The following is a 21,334-nucleotide window of genomic DNA, read 5'->3' as shown; positions in this document are numbered from 1 at the left end:
GGAGAAAGAAAGAGAAAATTCTCCACTGGGACAGCCACTTTGGTCTGTGCCCATGGGTTCCAGGTGCTCTTGATCTTCCCATCCCGATTGCCTTTCCTATGGATTTGAACTTGCTTAGCCAGCCCCCACAATTGCGTAAGCCAATTCCTTGTAATAAATCTCTTAATATATTGTCTCCTACTGGTTCTACTTCTCTGGTTGAACCCTACTGTTCAATTTGTCCGCTGATTTCAAAGTGCACTTTTTCAAACTGTTTTGTTCCTGCCTATGGTTCTATTCTATTCCTTGATTTATCTCTTTGAACGTTTTGAAAATTTTTATTTGGGAGTCTTTCAAAAATGATTCCCTTATTTTGAGTTCTTGATTGCACATTCTCCCATTTGCTGAGTTGATACGTCTTTTCTCATGTGGGTGTAACTGTCTAGGATGGATTCCATGCCAGCAGTTGTCATTCTCTGTGGAGGTCTGTAGGATTTGGGTGGTGGAGGTATCCTTTGTTGAATTGTCTCCATAGTCAAGTTTCACCAGGGGCCAAGGAGTTGTCATCAGCTCCGGACCATTTTTCATGCTGATTTATTGCCCTAGAATGCCTGCCCCTTGCAGGAAGTATGAATTCAGGTACCTCACCCATGTAGGTGACAAACCTGGCTCTGATATTTATGGTGACCCTTTTCCCATTCACACAGTTCCAGGCAGATGGGAAGATCCCTCCGGTCATCTTTAAGTCAGTGGACAGAGAATTTCTCTTTGGCGTTCCTGAGTGGGGCACCCGGGTGTGACTCACAGCTTTATTCAGGTGGCTCAGGTCCAGGTCCAAGCACACACAGAACCTGGCGCCAGAATCCCCTTCTCAAAGCTTTAGAATCCCGACCTAAGATGTTATGGGCTAATCTGATAACTTGGTGAGCTCTTTGGATCCAGCTTCCTCTCACACCTCTAACTTTTAGTTCATTCTTTACTTCTGACACTGGAAGATTTATCTTTCTTGGTTTGAATTTTATTGTAATGCAGCACTTGAAGAACAGGGAGATTTCCCACATCGGTTTAATCCACATATTGACTAGAAATGACCCTAAGTGTACTTCAAGGAAAATTACAATACATCCTTAGTACAATCATGTTCTTTATGTCCACAGTCTCTGAATGGATAATTTCCCATTTATCCTTAAAGATCATTTCAAAGGCTTCCTTGGACAAACCTCTCCTCATTCCGCCAGAGTCTACCTCTTTCTCCTCATACAACACTATTTTCATCCAGAATTTGCTCGTTACCCTCAGATATGCAAAGATATATAGTTTATTTTCTACGGTGACTGTAATCTTCCTCTTGTTCCTGGTGCCCATTCTCCTTAAAACTAGGAATGGGAGAAGGCAGTGCTCTGGTTATTTGAGAATTTAGGATTAATTTTATCCTCAGCGAGAAGGACAGTTTTGATCCTATTTCACTCTTTGAGTAGCCTGTACTCTAATTTCTTTATTTTCCTCTTTATTCCTAAAGGCAATGGCAGTGGAGGGAGTCTTGAGAAAACTGGAGATTGGGAGAGGAGGTGCTTCCATTCCTTTCCCCCTTTCTCTCTACCCTGAATCTCAGACTCTTCTAGTTCCCTGAATGCAGACCCTCTCATGCTGAATGAGGATCATCAAAATGTAAGGGACTCAGCGGCCTTGAGTCCTAGATGGAGATTTTTATCCCTTCTGCTTATCCCCAAATGGAGACTGTCATTTACAAAGACATTGGAAATAGGTGAACCCTTAGAACATAACACAATGCTAGGAAGGAGGTAGATATTCTTAGCAAAGTACATTGTAGAAGGTGTGCTGGCATCATTATAACTAAAAAGTGCTAGTTGTCTTTCAGATACTTTATCTGAGGGCTTCTCTCCTCTCCTTTACTACAGACAGGATATGATTGACCCCTCCTCATTCAGGACACCAGAGAAAGACACAGAATGATGTATAACTCACAATAAAGGTAAGACACAGGAAAGTCAGGAACTTGATGAGGGAAAAGGGAGGGAAAAAGGACCACAGACCTGGGGGTAGTGGGAGAGACAGAGGATGTGAGGAGCAGGGAGTAAGGGGAATCTTCTTTTTTTTAAGATTTTTCTCTAGTGTTTCTATTGCATTTTGTCCTCCTCTTGTCAATATAAAAATTTTTCATCAGATTTTAGCCTTTAATCTACCATCCTCTTTACAAATTTTGTAGCAAAAAGTCTCTATTTTTTTTACAGCTTATGCATTTCTGTTCTTTATTTAAGAAGTTTCTCCCATCCTTCGCTCTTACATGTAGGATCCAAGCTTTACTTCTAAAATTGCTGATAGTAAGGGGCATCTTCTGATGGGAGGTCCTGCTCAAGAGATTGGACCACGATCCAGTACCAAGGAGAGGGCACTTAGAGACACACTGGACAGACTAGAGATGTCGCCACAGACTTGACATGGTTACGAAGTTTTCATTGGACCAGAAGGAAAGACTAGCCCAACATTCTCTAGGATTGTGTGTGTGTGTGCCTCACTGGCTGACAGTAAGACCATTTTGTTTTAGGTTCAACCACCCCTTACTTTACAATAAAGAGCATAGTGGCAGGGTTACAGTAGAAAAAGAAATGTCGTGTGTCAGAGTAAAAACAGCCTTAGATCTGAAGATTCTGATTTAATCTCACTGCTTTTGACATCAAGTCCTCTTGCTTCTCTCTAGCCCCACCATCAAATGCAGCAACTCAGATTTCATGAGTGTGAGCAACTAGCATCGAGCCCTTCTTATGATTTAGTAACTCTCTGAACCTCCCAGGGGTATCATGAATAATCTGTGTTGCACTTAACCCAGAGGAAAGCATGCAACAGTTCATTTTCCCTCAGCCAAACCTAAGAGTGACTTTTTGGCCAGTCAGCTATTATTTGATCAGTTGACCCCTCAGTTAATCATGCACCTGGGTTAAAAGATAGTTGATGGTGAAATTAAATTGGAATGTTTCATGAGTTAAGGCATTCACATTGAAGAAAAACGTTCATTTCACAAATTGCAAGACTTTTATAAATTACTGCTTTGCCAATGGGTACTTTAAAAATGATGCTCTGGGTTCTAGCTTAATTTTCAGCTTTTCTGTGTTTTAATTTTGTACACGGTGTGCTGTTTTAGGGAAATGGTGCTTAACTTACACTGTTGGGCATGAAACTTTCCTGATTTATCTGTAGTAGCAGAATCTTCTTCTAATTTCTCATATAAATGAGAACAAAGATGGTAGAAGAACAGTGGTTAGAGGAGAAACAACCAAAAATATCTTCTTATCAATTTGCCATTTTCTTTTTTTGAAGAGGAAGATTAGCCCTGAGCTAACATCTGTTGCCAATCCTCCTCTTTTTGCTGAGGGAGATTGGCCCTGGGCTAACATCTGTGCCCATCCTCCTCTACTTTATATGTGGGATGCCTGCCACAGCACGGCTTGACAAGCCATGTGTAGGATCCGAACCTGCGAACCCTGGGCCGCCGAAGCAGAGCATGTGAACTTAACCGCCACGCCACCAGGCCGGCCCCACAATTCACCATTTATAGGCACTGGCCTTGAAATTCAATGGCAAATGTGATTCACTAATTTTGAAAGAGAGAACAAATGCTACTACTTTGGTGAAAACTGCTGCCCTTGCCCAGGATTAGATGGCAAGTTAACTGTAGTGAAAAGAGCAGTGGGCCAGGAGTCAGCTTGGGTTGAGGCTAGAGATCTGCCACAAGCTAATGTGCGGTCTCTGGCAGCACACTTCACTGGGTTTTGGTTTTTTCAAGTGTAAAGTGAAGGGACTGACTTAGATAATGTCTAAGATCCTTTCCCTCTCTGACATTCTGTAGGACCTTATCAATGACGGCCCCTGCCTTTCAGACTCAAAGCTGAGTCTGAGAATAGACAGCTAGTGTGTGTGTGTGTGTGTGTGTGTGTGTGTGTGTGTGTGTGTGTGTGTGTGTGTGTGGTTCTCTTCCCCAGCCCCTTCTTGACAAGAAGGCATCACCTCACTGCAGTACGCAGCCTCTGAATGGCTGCTGGTGATCCTTGCATCCAGGTGTTCATGCCTTTGTGCAGTCCCTCAAACTCTTGCCTTGAGCGTGGGCTGGACTTACTCATTTATTTCTAACAAACAGAAAACAGTGGAAGTGATAGGATATACTTCTGAGATTAGGTTACAAAAAGACTGTGGCTTCCATCTCGCTCACTTACTCTGAGAAAAGCCGCCTGCTATGTAGTGAGCTGTCCTGGGAGAGGCTTGTATATGGGACAAGGGACTGATGTTGCTGTCCAGCAACCAGCAAGGACTGAGTCCTGCCGGCAACTATGAGTGAGCTTGTAGCAGATTCTCTAATTAGCACCTGACTTCCTAACCCCCAAAACTCTAATATGATATGTTGTTTTAAGCCACTAAATTTTGGAGTAATTTGTTATGCATCATTAGTTAACTAATAAACTCATCAAAGTCTTTGCCTTCTAACTTACGTCTTTCGTTACCATTACTGAGATTTCATTCTCCATCTTCAAATTGTGTTTATTTGGAGGCTGGGAATAGCATTAGAAAGAGAAAAATCATCCTTTTTTGGCCCTAAATTATTTATTTATTTATTTTTTTGGTGAGGAAGATGGGCCCAGAGCTAACATCTGTTGCCAATCTTCCTCTTTTTGCTTAAGGAAGATTGTTGCTGAGCTAACATCCATGCCCGTCTTCCTCTATTTTGTGTGTGGGATGCTGCCACAGCATGGCTTTTTTTTTTTTTTTAATTTTTTGTTTATTGCAGTAACATTGGTTTATAACATTGTAAAAATTTCAGGTGTACATCATTGTATTTCTATTTCTGCATGGACTACATCATGTTCACCACCAAAATACTAATTACAACCCATCACCACACACATGTACCGAATTATCCCTTTCACCCTCCTCCCTCCCCGCTTCCCCTCTGGTAACCACCAATCCAATCTCTGTCGCTATGTGTTTGTTTATTGTTGTTATTATCTACTACTTAATGAAGGAAATCATACGGCATTTGACCTTCTCCCTCTGACTTATTTCACTTTGCATTATACCCTCAATGTCCATCCATGTTGTCACAAATGACTGGATTTCGTCGTTTCTTATGGCTGAGTAGTATTCCATTGTGTATATATACCACATCTTCTTTATCCATTCGTCCCTTGATGGGCACTTAGGTTGCTTCCAAGTCTTGGCTATTGTGAATAACACTGCAATGAACACAGGGGTGCATGTACCTTTGCAAATTGGTGTTTTCAAGTTCTTTGGATAAATACCCAACAGTGGAGTAGCTGGATCATATGTTAGTTCTATCCTTGATTTTTTGAGGAATCTCCATACGGTTTTCCATAGTGGCTGCACCAATTTGCACTCCCACCAGCAGTGTATGAGAGTTCCCTTTTCTCCACATCCTCTCCAACACATATTGTTTCCTGTCTTGTTAATTATAGCCATTCTGATGGGCGTGAGGTGATATCTCATTGTAGTTTTGATTTGCATTTCCCTGATAGTTAGTGATTTTGAACATCTTTTCATGTGTCTGTTGGCCATCTGTATATGCTCTTTGGAGAAATGTCTGTTCAGGTCTTTTGCCCATTTTTTAATTGGGTTGTTAGTTTTTTTGTTGTTGAGATGCATGAGTTCTTTATATATTTGGGAGATTAAGCCCTTATCAGATGTATGGTTTGCAAATATCTTCTCCCAATTGTTAGGTTGTCTTTTCGTTTTGTTGATGGTTTCCTTTGCTGTGCAGAAGCTTTTTAGTTTGATGTAGTCCCATTTGTTTATTTTTTCTATTGTTTCTCTTACCCAGTCAGACATGGTGCTTGAAAATATGGTGCTAAGACCGATGTGGAAGAGCGTACTGCCTATGTTTTCTTCGAGAAGTTTCATAGTTTCAGGTCTTACATTCAAGTCTTTAATCCATTTTGAGTTAATTTTTGTGCATGGTGTAAGGTAAGGGTCTACTTTCATTTTTTTGCATGTGGCTATCCAGTTTTCCCAACACCATTTGTTGAAGAGACTTTCTTTTCCCCATTGTATGTTCTTGGCTCCTTTGTCAAAGATGAGCTGTCCATAGATGAGCGGTGCATAGGTCCATGCCTGGGATCCGAACCCATGAACCCTGGGCTGCTGAAGCAGAGTGCATGAACTTAACCACTACACCACTGGGCCGGCTCCCTAAATTTTTAAAGATAATAATAATAGCTTACTCTTATTGAGCACTTTCTATGTGCTAAGCCTTATGTACTAATGCCTGTGGCAATTCTTTAAGGATTGATATTATTATTGTTCTCATTGTACAGTTATGGGAATTGACACTTGGAGAGGGTAAATAATGCAGGATGGTGATAATGCAGGAAGGTAAATAATACACATGAAATAAATGAGTAGTGGAGGTAGACTGACATTGACAAGGGAAATGATACTATCACTACACCGTGAGCTGGTTAAACTACAAAATGAGTATTGAGTTCAGGTTCACTCACCTCACGTTAAAAAGGATTTTTATATCACTTAGCGTAACGCCATCCAGGCTCATCCATGTTGTTGTAAACGACAGGATTTCCTTATTTTTTAAAGCTGCTTGTACAGATATATACATATATATATACACACACAGATATCTATATATCTGTATATCTGTATCTATAGATATCTGTATATATAATATATATATACACATACACACAATGGAATATTAGTGTATTATTTTATTGTAGTATTATGTATATATGTGTATATGTATACATATATACATACTACATATATATATATACATATATACATACTACATTTTCTTGATTCATTCATCCATTGGTGGACACTTAGGTTGTTTCCATGCCTTGGCTATTGTGAATAATGCTGCAATGAACGTAGGAATTCAGATATCTCTTTAAGATAATGGTTTCATTTCCTTTGGATATGTACCCAGAAGTGGGATTGGTGGATCATATGGTAGATCTATTTTTAGTTTCTTAAGAAACCACCATGCTATTTCCCATACGGTTGTACCAATGTACATAACAAGTGTGAGATCATATCTCATTGTAGTTTTGATTTGCATTTCCTTGGTAATTAGTGATGCTGAGCACCTTTTTATGTACCTGTTGGCGATTTGTATGTCTTCTCTGGAAAAATGTCTATTTGGGTTCTTTGCCCATTTTTTAGTTGGGTTGTTTTTTGATTGAGTTGTATGAGTTCCTTATATATTTTTAATGTTAATTCCTTATTGAATATGTGGTTTGCAAATATTTTCTCCTATTCCCTGAGTTGTCTTTTCATTTTGTTGATGGTTTCCTTTGCTGTTTAGAAGCTTTTTAATTTGATGTAGTCCCACTTGTTTAATTTGCTTTTTTGGCCTTTGTTTTTGGTAAAAAGCATTGCCAAGACCAATGTCAAGGAGCTTACTGCTTATGTTTTCTTCTAGGAGTGCTACAGTTTCAGGTCTTAGATTCAAGTCTTTAATCCATTTGGGTTGATTTTTGTGTATGGTGTAAGATATGCCCGACAGAAAAAGACGGATAACACATGGTATCATTTATATGTGGAATCTAAAAAAAAAGAAAGTCAAACTCATAGAAACAGAGTAGAAAAGTGGTTGCCAGAGACTAGGGGTTGGAGAAATACGGAGAGGTTAGTAAAAAGGTATGAACTTTTAGTTATAAGATGACTACAGTCTGAGGATCTAATATATAATGTGGTGACTATAGTAGATAACAATGTATTGTATAATTGTAATTTGCTATGAGAGTAGAATTTAAATGTTCTCACCAAAAAAAAAAAAGCTAGATATGTGAGGTGATAGATGTGTTAATTAACTTGAAAAAGGATTTTTATAAATCGAAGTGGGATAGTATGTCCATGGGGATATGATTATTTAGCTTAAAGGAAAAATCCAGGAAGAATATGACATGCCTGTGTGTAAGAGAAATTTGACTTACTTGTGTGGCTGTAGGTAACAGAATCATTAGGTAGAAGTTTCAAAAAGGCAAATGTCAGCTCATTTCAGGGAGAAACTCCAACAATAACAAGAATTTGAAATGGGTGGGTCACTTCAAACGATCGTGTTTCTCCAGGGTGCTCAGGGAAAGGCTCGATGGCTGCTCCTCTGGCATGGGTAGAGGAAATGTGGGCATTGGGCAGGGTTGGAATGGAAGTTCCATGAGGGCCTTTCCAACTGAGATTTTGTGATTCTGGACATTGATTTGAATTATGATGAGGAGCCCAGACCTCTTGGCCATCGTCCAAGCAAGTTATTCTTCCCTTCCTCATCTTTTCGTGCCTCTAGCCAGAACTCTTCCTGAAGTGGCTAAACAAAATATCATATCTGAAACAGAATTTGCCTGTGATCTGGCCCCTGGCTCTAGTACAAAACAAGAGTGTGTGTCTGTAAAGAGATCCAGGACACCTGTCTCCTCCATGTCACCCTGGGGCCACTCCTCAATCGTACACTTTGGGAAAAACAGAATATTCCAAGACCATTGATTTATTTTTTTTAGCCAGTGCCCTTAATCTCTCTCCCTCCCAGTGATACTGGTTCTTGCCAACACAACAAGAGATGGAATTCTAACTACTATAAAAATATATCAATAATTACTTGTTTAACAAATGAATAAATCTTTATCTTGGCAGGATTGAGATTCCTTTCTTCCTTCCTCCCACTGAATACCTACTGTGAGCTATTGCTGTGCAAGCAAAGATGAGCAGGACAGAGTCTCTTTTCAAAAGCTCACAAATGCTTTCTTGAATTACCTAGTTCCATAAGATTTTGATTATTTAATTGTCAACAGATGCCAGAAATGATAGGCCTATGACAAAGTAAATAGATGATTGAGTCTTGGTTTCATATGTTATACTCTATAATTTACATTCTATAATTGCAATGTGAGCTATCATTTTTATGGTCCAGGAATGGGTTGTTTTCATTAAATAAATATTCCTGTTAATATATGGTTCTCATTTAGAAGAGGTGGATTGTCAATTTTCTAAGAATCATAGTCCGTTCACATATACCAACTCGAAACCCATATTGAACAGCAGTTTTTCTTGATGATTCAGAAGACACTTTAGAGTACATAGAACCACATTATGAATGTGGACTTGTATACTATTGTAGATGTAAAGAGAGAAAGATAAGGATGAAGAGGAGATAACAGACGTGCCAGAGAGTCTCTTGGAAAACAGAGACTTAAGCGATAGGATTTAACGCCATTATTAAAATGAGGTAATAGCAATGACGTCTTGAAGGTAGTATTCTTTCAAGGCCAGAAGTAGGAAGAGCTTCAGAGTCCAGCTCAAATATGGATGATGTTAACATTTTCAAGAGAAGAAACCTGTCGCCCAGAGGTAGGTGATCAACACGAAACAGAACACATTATAGTCTCCAGTCAGCACTGATCAGAGATACAGGATGGTGTGTATGGGTTATTGAAGGAAAGGGGAAACTTTTATGTAAAAGGAGGGAATTGGACTGGTGTTAGCTAACAAAAACTAGAATTATTAAAAATAAAAATATACGTAAAGTTTAAAAGTTACAAGTCAAAGTTTGGTTTCTATAGAAGGCTTTTGAAAGAAGATGAAAACTGGAAATATTTTAAAATTAAGATGAGTTAATGAAAATGAAAATATAACAAGGTGGAAATTTTGGTTGAATGTGCCCAGACAAATCACATAACCAATAAGATACAGAAGCTGGAGAGTACCTTGTTTCTGCCTTCTTGGGACTGTAAGAGTGAGGTAGGGCAAGGACACTGATGGAGGTAAAGCAGACGTCTTGGAAAAGACCGAGTTTCAGTGCATCACTTTCAGTTACCTAGGCAAATGGAATCCGTAATTATATTATAACAAGAAAATCCATATGTGAGAGAAGTAATCAGGGAAGGATTAACTCTGGACTGTTAGCTTTTCCCTTGAGGGAAAAGGAGTTTAGAAGGGATTTGTGTAGCAAAGAATAAACTCATAAAGAGGTTGATCTATCTGCTGGACACTTCTGGGTACCATATGCTTCTGTATGGACTGTTTTGGTCATAACCAGTGTCTATAAATCAAGTGTTGGCAAATCTATGATGTCTTCTTGTTAATATCATTAACTGAAGGGAACTTCAATCTGGGGTTTGGTAGAACACATTCTGCTAGTGGACTGTGTAATTGGCTTGGGATGGGAGTAATAGTACCAGAGTATTCTTCAGATTCCTCTCCTTACCACCTACTATTGTCCAGCAGGAATGAGCCCATCCTCACGGGGAGTGGGGGTTGAAATGGAAATCAAAAACAGAATGGAAAAGTTTGAATCATACATCAACTCTTTTTGCTTTGGTTTCAGGCTCACCAAGCAGCCTTTTCATTTTCAGGTACCAAATCTACCGGCTCAGCTTCCCAGGTAGATTTGTCTCTTAGGAAAAGATTGTACTAGCTTTATGAATGTGAATTTTAGTCCATATGACAGTTCAGTTTATGATTATCAGTGAATACGTTTTCTGTTTCTAGTCCAGTGGTCATTAGTCTAGTGATTCGTAAACTTGAGCATGCGTTGGAATCACCTTCATCACCTGAGCGTGTGCTTAGTTAATTTCAAGCAGCGCTTATTAAATCTCGATTGCCAGGCCCCACCCCTAGAGATTCTACTTCACTAGGTCTGGGATAAGGCTCAAGAATTTGCATTTCTACCAAGTGCTCAGGTGCTGCTGATGCTTCTGCATCAGCATCATAATTTGAGGATCACTGGGCTGGTCTTTAGGGCACTGACAAGACTTAGTTTCTGAGACCACAGTGCAGAGGACCAGACTCCACACATTGGTGACTTCTAGGCAGATGCCATGTTATGGAAGTTTCATGATGGCTAGCTAACTGTCATATCCATGGAGACCACCCTATCTTGGAGAGCATCTTTTTTTTTTTTTGTAAGGAAGATCAGGCCTGAGCTAACATCTGATGCCAATCCTCCTCTTTTTGCTGAGGAAGATTGGCCCTGGGCTAACATCCGTGCCCATTTCCTCTACTTTGTATGGGACGCCGCCACAGTGTGACTTGACAAGAGGTGCGTTGGTGCACACCCGGGATCCGAACCTGCGAACTCTCGGGCCAGCGCAGCGGAGCGCGCGCACTTAACCGCTATGCCACCTGGCCGACCCCTTGGAGAGCATCTTTTAATTATTGGTCGGAGTAAGTTATTATCTTTAGGTCAAATCTCTTCTGATCTTATGATTTATACCAGAAACTGTTTACTTTAATAAATTCCTGATTTTCACTATTATTACTTCTTATTTACTAATGGCACAAGAGTAGGCAACTCTATTCTTTAGCTTCTTTTCTGCAAGTTGATTACAATATCTAAAAGTCAACGTAGTCTTTTCCAAAATAACTTCTTCCTTTCCACTATAATCTTCACCAGTGTCTTTCGACTTTCTAGAATTTAAAGCAGTTTCTATCACCTCAGCATCAGTAAAAGCTGGTATCAGATGAAGGTTCCTTGCTAGTTTCAACCCACTCCTTCTTCCAGTTCTGCATAGTTTTCCAATTGGTTGCAATTTCAAACTGCTGTCCCTGCTTCTATTTCTTCTCTCTCTGCCCATGGCTGGCAGTTTGAACTTGCATGACATAAAAAACACTTGTATATTTTGTCTTGACTGACAGAATCTGACCAAATAATTGTTTTCTCCTCCTAAATTTCCCTCACTGTTCCATCTTTTTTTTTTTTTTTCTGTGAGGAGATCAGCCCTGTGCTAACATCTGCCAATCCTCCTCTTTTTTTGCTGAGGAAGACTGGCCCTGGGCTAACATCCGTGCCCATCTTCCTCCACTTTATACGGGACGCCGCCACAGCATGGCTTGCCAAGCAGTGCGTCGGTGCGCGCCCGGGATCCAGACCGGCGAACCCCGGGCCGCCGCAGCAGAGCGGGCGCACTTAACCGCTTGTGCTACTGGGCCGGCCCCCCTCACTGTTCCATCTTTATACCTTTAAGTCATTCTTAACCTTTTAGAGAATTTCTGCCCAATAGAAATACAATGTGAGCCATAAATGCAAGGGCTATATATATGATTTAAAAATTCTTAGTAGCTACATTTAAAAAGTAAAAAGAAACAGGTGAAATGGAATTTTATTTAATCCAACGTAACCAAAATATTCTTATTTCAACATGTAATGAGTGGAAAGCTATTAATGAAGTAGCCTGCATTCTTTTTTCATACTAAGTCTTCAAAATGAGGTGATCTGACCCAGCGCATCTCAGTTTGGACTGGCTGTGTTTCAACAGCCACATGTGAGTAGTGGCTAACTTATGGAACAGTGTGGTTTTAAAGCCTTTGAATTCTCGGAATTTGTTCCTCCAGAATAAAGCAGCTAAGTTCACACTATTTTGAAAACTCTCTCAGGGGTTTTTGGAACAACTCTTGAAGCCCATCCCTGGAGCCCAAGTGAGAATTCTTGCTCTTAAGATCACTCAAGCTCCTGAAGGATCTGGTGTCCCTGTCTCCAGGAAGCGATGACAAAGTAGCCTTTGCTTTTGCGGCATACGTGTGGGGGCACACTGCTGATTAGAGCTTCAGAACTCTGGCTCTGCTCTGTCTGCCTCCAGTCCCTGGCTCTAGGGCCCCCGCCTTCACCTGCCGTGCTCTCCTGTTCTCACTTCTCCTCCAGTTGCCACAGGGCTGGGGTGAGGGGGCGGAGAAAAAGACATAAAAGGACTTAGAGTTAATAGAGACTTCTGGTTCTAGCCTGCCAGGTAAACCAGCATTGCCTGTACGAGGTATTCTTTGTACTGGTGACAGGGGTTCATGGATAAGTAAGAAAGAGGATTTGTACTTAAATATCAGGAACATTCTAACGCTTGGCCGGTTGTACTGTTCACTCTTTTGTTGCTTGCATTATCCTTCTCCAAATCATTTGTCCTCTGGTGGATCTTGACAAAGCGCCTGCACAAAATTAACAGGCATGCAAAGCCTGGATGAGCAAAAATGATTTGCTTATAATTTGTTTGTGAAGCGCTCAGGACGTGCTTGAAGTGATTTTAATTTCAGAGCCCAAGTCACCAGTCCGTCTTTTTGTCAGGCAATTAGTTCCACTGGCTGGGCCAGAATGCCAGATGCCAGGCGCCGAGGGGATCCAGGCAAATGGAACCAGCCTATCCTTTTTTGCTTCCTCCAAGTGTTCCTCATGCCAGGCGTCTTTTGTCTCTCTGGTTTATTTTAGGTAAAATTCCCTACTCGGCACAAGGCTCCATGACTTTGCTTTAGGGCTGTGGATAAGGGCTTTGAATAAGGACCCGGAGGGAGGCAAACAGACAGAGGAAACCCTAGCAGTAGTTGCCACTTCCAGGCTACCTGACAGTGTGTCAGGCTCTTCGACACATGATTTTATTTAATATACTCAACAACTCCACGTGATGCTTGCTAATATGCTCGTTTTACTGATGATGAAACCAAGGGGCAGAGAGAGGCTAGTAATTAGCCAAAGTTGCACGTCTGAGGAGTGCAGATTGGGGGCTGCCACATGGGCGCTCTTAATCCCTGAGCTGAGCTGCCCGTTCAGTCACTCACAGAAGCCATTGCCTCCTGGACTTTTAGGAGGGACCAGGTTTGGAGAAAAAGATAAGATATTAGTAACCTCAACAAGGCACTTCCACCCACCCCAGAGGGCAGGGACTTTGTCAGTATCCTCCAAACCCAGCTGAACCTGGCTCAGTGAAGGCACATCGCAGGCATAGCCGTATGCATTCAGTGACTGACATACGTGAACCATCTGACTCTCACGATGACCATGAGAGGTAGCAAGGAAAGATATTATCATTGTTATGATTACTTTACCTCAATTCAAGGGAATATCTTACATTCCCAAAGCAACTTAAATAAATTTCTGAGTTGTCGTTGTTATTGTTTTAATCATCATGGTAACAATTTACCTACAGAAGTTGAAGCTCCGGAGGCAGGGGCCGTTTCTTACGCATTTTGTATCCCCTTCCCCACAGTGCAGAGGCCATTTCTCTGCTCACAGAAGGTTCTCTCGGACAGTGCTGCTCTGGAGGCGGGCAGAGGCCAGTTGGTGATGATCTAACAAAATAGCCTACTTCAGAGCTGTAAGTAGAACTTAATAATTTTTGAATGAATAAATGAGTGAATACTGTAACGGAAGTGTTTTCTTAATATAGACTGAGCTAATTACGGTGATCAGTCATAGGTTGAATTAGTGCTTTCCAGGGTAGCTGACTCCATTTTTCAAAATGAATCATCAAAAAGAGCAAAACAACTCATTTCTTAAAGATGTCAAAATGCAATTTTAAATGTCATGCTAAGTAATGGCAAGATGCTGGAGTGTCAGTCAGTGATTTCTGCTATTTAATAGTAATTTAAAAACAAGGCAAGAGCAATGTTTGTACCGATATGGCATTTAAATAGTCAAAGCCGACTCTACCTAGATAATGAATTAATTCATATTTACTAATACTCTATTTCATTTATTTTGTACCATTTTTCATGAAGCTTAAAGTGTGTTGTGGTTATTATTTTAGTTAATATCATGTCATCTATCTATACCAGGAGACATTGTCTTTTCAAAAAATGACAGAGAAATGAGAAAACATTAAGGTTTTTATTTACCATGCTGCCCAGCCAGTGGGTGTGATGTCCCGGGTCCCCTTTTCTTGCCTGGGATTGTCTTAACTGCACTTTTGGGGACATTTGAATAAAAAGAGAATAGTAAAACAAATGCCAGAAAGGCTTGGCTTCTTGCATTAAATTTCCCAGAAAGTGCAGAGTATCTTAAACTGTTAGATGCCCTAACCAGCCCATCAGGGAAGAAGTGCGTTTTATTAGTTCAGCAAGTTGGTATTTTGTGGAAACACAACAAAGGTTGTGGCATATTTAACCCCTTTTGGTCCTTACTGTAACCAACCCCACCTATGAGAATGCCTGTCTTTAACAAAGACGGACCTAATACAGCTCAGGGGAGGGCTGATTCTCCAGTGTAAAGCAACCCAGTCATTCATATACTGAATGTCTATAAGCCTATAAGTCTACAAGGCAATGGCTTCTGTGGGCACTGTGCTTGGAACACAATGATGAATGTCACCCAGTCCCTGCTCTCAGGGAGCTCCTGGTCTACTGGGAACACAGACAAGAAGATTGACAATTACCCCAGGGGATGATCAGTACTATAATGGGGGTAAGCAGAGGCTTCTAAGGAAGCCACATTGTTCAGCATGGGGAATAAGAAAAGACTTCCTGGGAAAACAGGGGTATATCCTGTCCTGAAGCCTAGGTAAGGGTTATTCAGGTGATGAGAGAGGAAAAGAGAGTACAAGAAAGAGAGCATGTCTTGACTGAAGAACTGTAAGAAGTATAGTGTCACTAAAGCATAGAGATTCTGGGGGACCATAGAGGGTGGCAGGGTGGAATGAGGCTCTAGAGCTGCGCTGTCCAATATGATAGCCAATTTCAAATTAATTAAAAGTGAATAAAATTAGAAATGCAGTTCCTCAATTGCACTAGCCATACTTAAAGTGCTCAGTAGCAAGTGGCTACTGTGTTGGACAGTGCAGATATAGAATATTTCCATCATTATAGAAAGTTCTATTAGGTGGTGCTTCTCTAGAGGCAGGCAGGAGCAGTCGGTGATGAGCTCTGAGTGACATGCCAAGGTGTTTGGGCCTTATTCAGAGGACAATGAGATGCCACTGAAGTGTGTTATACAAGGGAGTAGAATGATCAAATTTATATATTAAAAAAGTCACTCTGCAGGGCACAAAAGGAATAGAGAGAGGCAAGACTGGGAGTTGGAGACACTAGTAGAGAGAGTATTTTAAGAAAGAGAATCAACAGGACTTATGGTTTAGATGTGGAGGGTGAGGGAGGCAGAAGTTAATGTTGATCCCTAGCTTGGGCAGCTAGCGAATGATAGTACCATTAACCTAGACAGGGAACAAGGGAGAGGAAGGAATAGGTCTGGGCAGGAGAGATGATAAATTTGACATTGTTCTTGAATCTGAAGTGAACAATGATATATCCAGTGGGCTTGCAAAAAGCATTTGGATAGTCAGATCTGAAGCTCAGGGGACAAATCTGGGCTGGAGATAAAGATTTTGAAGCCATCACCACATGGATGACATTCGAAGCAGATGAGATTCTCAAGGGAGAGAGTGTGGAGTGAGATGCTGAGAAAACCCAGGACAACGAGGATGGTGATGAAACCAGCCTCGGAAGAAGAGCCCAGAGAAGCAGTCAGCAAGGCAGAAGGAGGGCAGGAGGCTCTGACAGGAGCCAAGCAAAGAGAATATTTTAGGAAAAAGGAGTGGTCACTGTGTCACATGCTGCAGAGTGGACAGTAAAGTAAGGGTTGAACAGTGTCACTATGATTTTGCAAGAGAGAGGTCACTGATGACTTTGGTGCATGCATTTCCAGAGGAATGATGAGGCAAAAGGTGGATTGCAGTGGGCTGAAGAGTGAACAGGAGTTGAAGAAGTGACAGCAAATATAAACAACTCTTTCAAAGAACTTGGTGATGAGGGACTTTAGAGATGGCTAGTAACAGGTGTCCTCTCTATAGCCACTGTGCCATTTTCAAGTGTCTACCTCATATTAGAGATATTTGTAAACTCTTGTAGGCTCTGTACTACTCTTGCACATTGCACATACAGATGGGGTCTTCTATATCTTCACGTCTTCGTTGTTCCTAGTGTAGGTCTTGCATAAGAAGATGCTCTGTTGATACTCTCCAGCTTTCAAATTTAAGGCTCTTGTTGGACTTAAATATATATAAAGGGTGTATCCTTTTCTTGTCTTTTCCTCTTATGCAACATTCTCTGATGGAATGAGAAGGTCTCCACACCAGCTGAGAAAAAGGTAGTGACAAGTCGATAATTTAACATGTTTTCAGGAAATTTGGTGAATTACGGGGGAAATCCCCAAAACAGAAGAAACAGAACAAAGATGAATATGTTTTAATAAAAAAATTTATTATGGTTATTTACACCAGTTCCTTGATAAGCATATAAATGTAAACTTTTATTGTTGGCATTATTTCACATATGACATCCAAATTCAGAGTTAATACTGTCATTTGAGTGTACAGGTAATGAGAAATTTTGTTATATTCACAGAATATACATACACGTGCATTCAAAATGTGTCCCTCTTTAAGCCAGTGGTATAGACACCGTCCCATTGGCCCTGCTCCTGCTTCGCAGGTGTGCACTGGAATCTGTGATGTCATCCACATGCTCCTCATTCTTCTTTTCCTTCAGGCTGTTGATGAATCTCAGGGTAATTTCATCCCATTCCTCAGGCAACAGCATCAGCAGAAACCCAAGGCAGATGACGATGGTAGCGGCCAGGCGGACCACACTGAATATCACCTCCTGCTTCAGGAGATCCACAGCTGGGGAAGAAATATCAAGTCAGTCACAGTCTGTGGCTGTTTCTAAGCTTCTTTGAAAACAAATGACCAAAGTCAGTGCTACTTTTAGAGATTTCTAAAAGTCTACCTTGTTCTTTCAAGCTCATCTTCCTTTTTCTATACCATTCCCTATGTTGTTCCCTTCATTTACTTCCCATTCCTTCTGTCTTAATCATACTTATCCTTCAAGGCTCATGTGATCTGATTTAATTACTTCTGCAGTTCTATTTCTTGAGACTTTTCCTCTGTGTACATTCACCCTTCTCCAGTTTCATTGGACCACTGAAGATTTTTCAAATGAGCCAAGCTTGTGAATGTCTAGGTCTTTGCACATGCTGTTCTTTAAAAAATTTTTAATTGAGATGAAATTCATATAATTTAAAATTAACCATTTAAAAGTGAATTTATTGGCAGTTAGTACATTCATAATGTTGTACAACCGCCACCTCTATCTGGTTCCAAAACATCTCCATCACTTCAAAATAAAACCCCACATCCATTAAGCAGCCCCTGACCTTCACTTCCCAGTCCCTTTGCAACCACCAATCTGCTGTTTGTTTCTATGGCTTTACCTATTTTGGATATTTTATCTAAATGGAATCACATGATGTATGACCTTTTGTGTTTGACTTCTCCCGTTAGCGTAATGTTTTCAAAGTTCATCCATGATGTAGCACGTATTAGTACTTCATTCCTTTTTGTGGCTAAATAATATCCCTTTGTATGCATTACAGTATGTTTGTCCATTCATCTGTTGATGGACATTTGGGTGTTTCCACCTTTTGGCCATTATGAATAGGGCTGCTATGCACATTCTTGTACAAGTATATTTTTGAGTGCCTGTTTTCAGCTTTTTGGGGTATGTACCTAGCAGGGGAATTGTTGGTCATACACATGCTGCTCTTTTTGCATGGAATGCCCTTTCCTCCATGTCATCCAGTGGAACCCTCCATTAGATCTCTGCCTTTAGGCATCTTGCAGGAAGCCTCCTTCAATGCCCCTCCTGTGTGCTCTCAGAGCACTCGGTACAGACCTCTACCAAAGCACTTCTCTCTCTACATTGTAATGACTGAATTCCTTTTGTCTCCCTCTGTCTGCTACATGATCCTGAGGGCAGGGACTGTGTTATTCGGGATCTATCAACAATGTTAGCACAGTTCCTGGCATACATTAAGTGCCAGAAATTGATGGCACTGAATGAATGAATTGATGGCATTGAATGAATGAATCCATGGATGAATGAATGAATTTCCTTGACAACTCCACTCCTCTCTGATGTTCCTTTCCTCTGAATATCTTATAGTGCTTGGAGTCTGTCTCATACAATTTGGCATTTACTAATAAATTACTTTGTACTGTTTTAAGTTATTTCATGTATGTTGGTCTTGTTTTCCAAATTCAGTGAAAGCTTCATATATAATGCCATTTTTTTCCTGTCTCTTCTACAGTTATGATCACATAGTAAGTGCTCAATAAACGTTTGCTGATTGTTCTTGGGCAAAGAAAGATGGCTCCCTAAGACTTGGAAACATAGAATTTAAAGTTAGAAGGACTGTACAGTCACCCAGATTGTACCCAATCACTTTCATTAATTGTTCCATTGACAGGTTTCACTAGAAAGATTATCCTGGAAAAATAGCTTCTCCCTTTGTCCCTGAAGTGAGTCAAATTGCTTTTTCCTATATCTGTTCCAGAGGGCCATCTGCTGTGCCCCTGGGAGAAGCTTCCTCAGCTCCCTATGGATAGTCTGATGGAGATCCAACACCCTGTACATTTCCTACAATTTCATTAGTGACGTTTACTTGAGAGTCCTATGCTGGGATGCCTTTTGTTTCCATGGGACTTCCTCTAAAAATACGACAAAATTAGGTTGTCAGGGAGATTACATGAAATCCAGACGATACATTTGGTATTTAATTGTAGAAGCACGACCCAGTAAAAACAGTGTTTGTAGCTGCAAATTTTAAATCTGCTGCATAGTTATTCTGTTGTCGGCCACCTTCATGATATTTAAAAACATCTTCCCAGGCAAGGGACATAAATCACAATTGCTCAAAGAAACAACTTAGAGTGTAAAACAAACACAAGCAGGAAACTCACTGTGCACGTGTCATATTGTACCCATACCTGCGTTTCCAGGAACGCTGAGCACTGTCCCAATGGAGATCAGGATTGGGTATGTCAGAACCACGCCGACGTTCACCAGGATGTTGAAGGCTGTAAGAGAAAAGGAGGATACACAGGATGAAGGAATTTATAAATTAGGCTCTTTTCTTCTTAACATAAAAGAACCAGTGTCTTTGCTAAACATGCCTTCTAAACTGCCTGCACCTTTGGTCAATTAATCCTCTAATTCTGGAGATGGATTCATGTGTTATCGCATCTGAATTAGGCATAATCTTTTTTTCCTCCTCTGCCACCCTGGCTGCCTGATCTCTTGCCAGTTGTCTGGCAATGGGTGTACGGAGCACATGCAAAGAAGTGAAATCATCAGTTCACTACACTGCTTATTAGTACTGCAAAGGTAGGTTGGGGCCAGCCAGGGGTTGAAAGCAGGTAATTGATTGAAGTTTGGGGCTTTATCTCTTTGTTGCTTTGCTATATTATGCCCTTTTCCTGGATACCTAAAAGGCTCTAGTGTTACTGGCTAAAGGAAGATCTGTCCTATGCTGGACAGGCTGTGCTATTTCATGCTCTCTCTCTTGCATGAGCATCATATGGGCAAACAAAGGTGTGTTCAATGTAACTCAGTGAACTCCAGGGACCTTTCCCACATCCTGATTGGTGCACAGATAACCTGAGGGCAGGGCCACAGAACCAACAGAAGGTGTAACTTGATACTCTTTAATTAATATCTTTGGACGTTTTTAGTTAAATATAAAGTTAGTTAAAATAATCATCTACCCTCTACAAAAATACAGGTTTTCAAAAAGAAAAACAATTATTACATAGATTTTATAGATAGAATTTGGATATATTTACATAGAACTAATAGATGTTAATCCAATGTTTTTAGAGGTTAGAGACATGAGCGTTAATGACTACAAAATGTCCTCAATTCAGAGGATTTCTGTGGAAATCACTAACCATGTTGCCCATATCTCTATAGAACCCACCATGGTTCTAGAACCATTCTAATTAGGACTAGAATGTTTATTCTTCTATTGTTATCTATAATTCTTGCTTTAATTAAGTTCACTAATTTAGTTATCTGGAGTCATTGTGCTTGGAAGTTAGAGACAATGTGTTTGACTTTCACAAGACTTGGGCTCCTTCATGATTTTCATACAATAGTAGTGGCAATCAAGGCAGAGGGCCTTCTGAGTTAATAGCTGCTCCTCCTTTCTGGCAGGGCTGCAGTGGGAATGAAAACTGCAACACCTTGACTCTCTCCTCAGACTTGGGGAGTCAAATATGGCACATTCTAACAAATCAGGGATTTATTAAATACAGCACGGACTCTGCTGAACTCAACTGTCATTTTATTGGCTGAACTGGATATTTAAGCAGATTGAATGAAAGTGTTGGTGTTTGGGTGAGAACTGAGCTCTTCTCACTCAACAAGAATCAGGTGGCTTCACCAAAATGCGTTGTCTGGTTTTCCTTAGTTCTTTGGATGGAGTACTTACATGCTCTTTTGACAACCTAAGGACAAGAATATATTGTTCAATATGTTATCTGTAGCATGAGACCCAGCCCGAGGTTAAGTGGGACTCAGCTGAGTGGATGGGGCCGAGCGGCATTTGGGCTAAGGCACTCCCTGGAAGACAGGCCAACCTGAGAAAAGGAGTGAGGCAACATGAACCTAAGCAGATAAAAGCTGTAGTTGCAGGAGGAGCACTGAAGGTTGTAAAATCCAGGGGGATGTGACATGGTCAGGAGCGAGGCCGTCTCCTCATTTTGTCACAGAGCAGCTTTGGCACAGGGAGGACTAT

At 40.8% G+C, this 21,334-nt stretch overlaps 1 protein-coding gene and 1 long non-coding RNA gene across 3 annotated transcripts in view; one reads left to right on the top strand and one right to left on the bottom strand.

Moving 5' to 3' along the window:
• LOC147913944 (uncharacterized) overlaps positions 1-18,757 on the top strand; it is a 37,112-nt gene extending 18,355 nt beyond the window's left edge. Inside the window, exons 1-3 of one of the 2 annotated variants that reach the window (XR_015556180.1) lie at positions 10,917-11,175; positions 13,977-14,084; positions 17,248-18,757. This is a non-coding gene — a long non-coding RNA (uncharacterized LOC147913944). Of the gene's footprint in view, positions 1-10,916; positions 11,176-13,976; positions 14,085-17,247 lie in introns of those variants that run through there. The other variant, XR_015556179.1, reaches the window with a different exon arrangement.
• Positions 17,140-21,334, bottom strand: part of SLC35F4 (solute carrier family 35 member F4) — a 248,266-nt gene continuing 244,071 nt past the window's right edge. The window contains exons 7-8 of the mRNA XM_087448449.1: positions 19,527-19,616; positions 17,140-17,381 (exon numbers count right to left, since the gene is read on the bottom strand). Coding sequence (XP_087304575.1) covers positions 17,140-17,381; positions 19,527-19,616 — 332 coding nt within the window. The remainder of the gene's footprint in view (positions 17,382-19,526; positions 19,617-21,334) is intronic.

The sequence above is a fragment of the Ceratotherium simum genome, chromosome 24 (genome assembly GCF_057802395.1).
Source record: "Ceratotherium simum simum isolate JZ-2026a chromosome 24, ASM5780239v1, whole genome shotgun sequence".
Taxonomy (NCBI): domain Eukaryota; kingdom Metazoa; phylum Chordata; class Mammalia; order Perissodactyla; family Rhinocerotidae; genus Ceratotherium; species Ceratotherium simum.
This window is presented reverse-complemented; position numbering and strand designations above follow the sequence as displayed.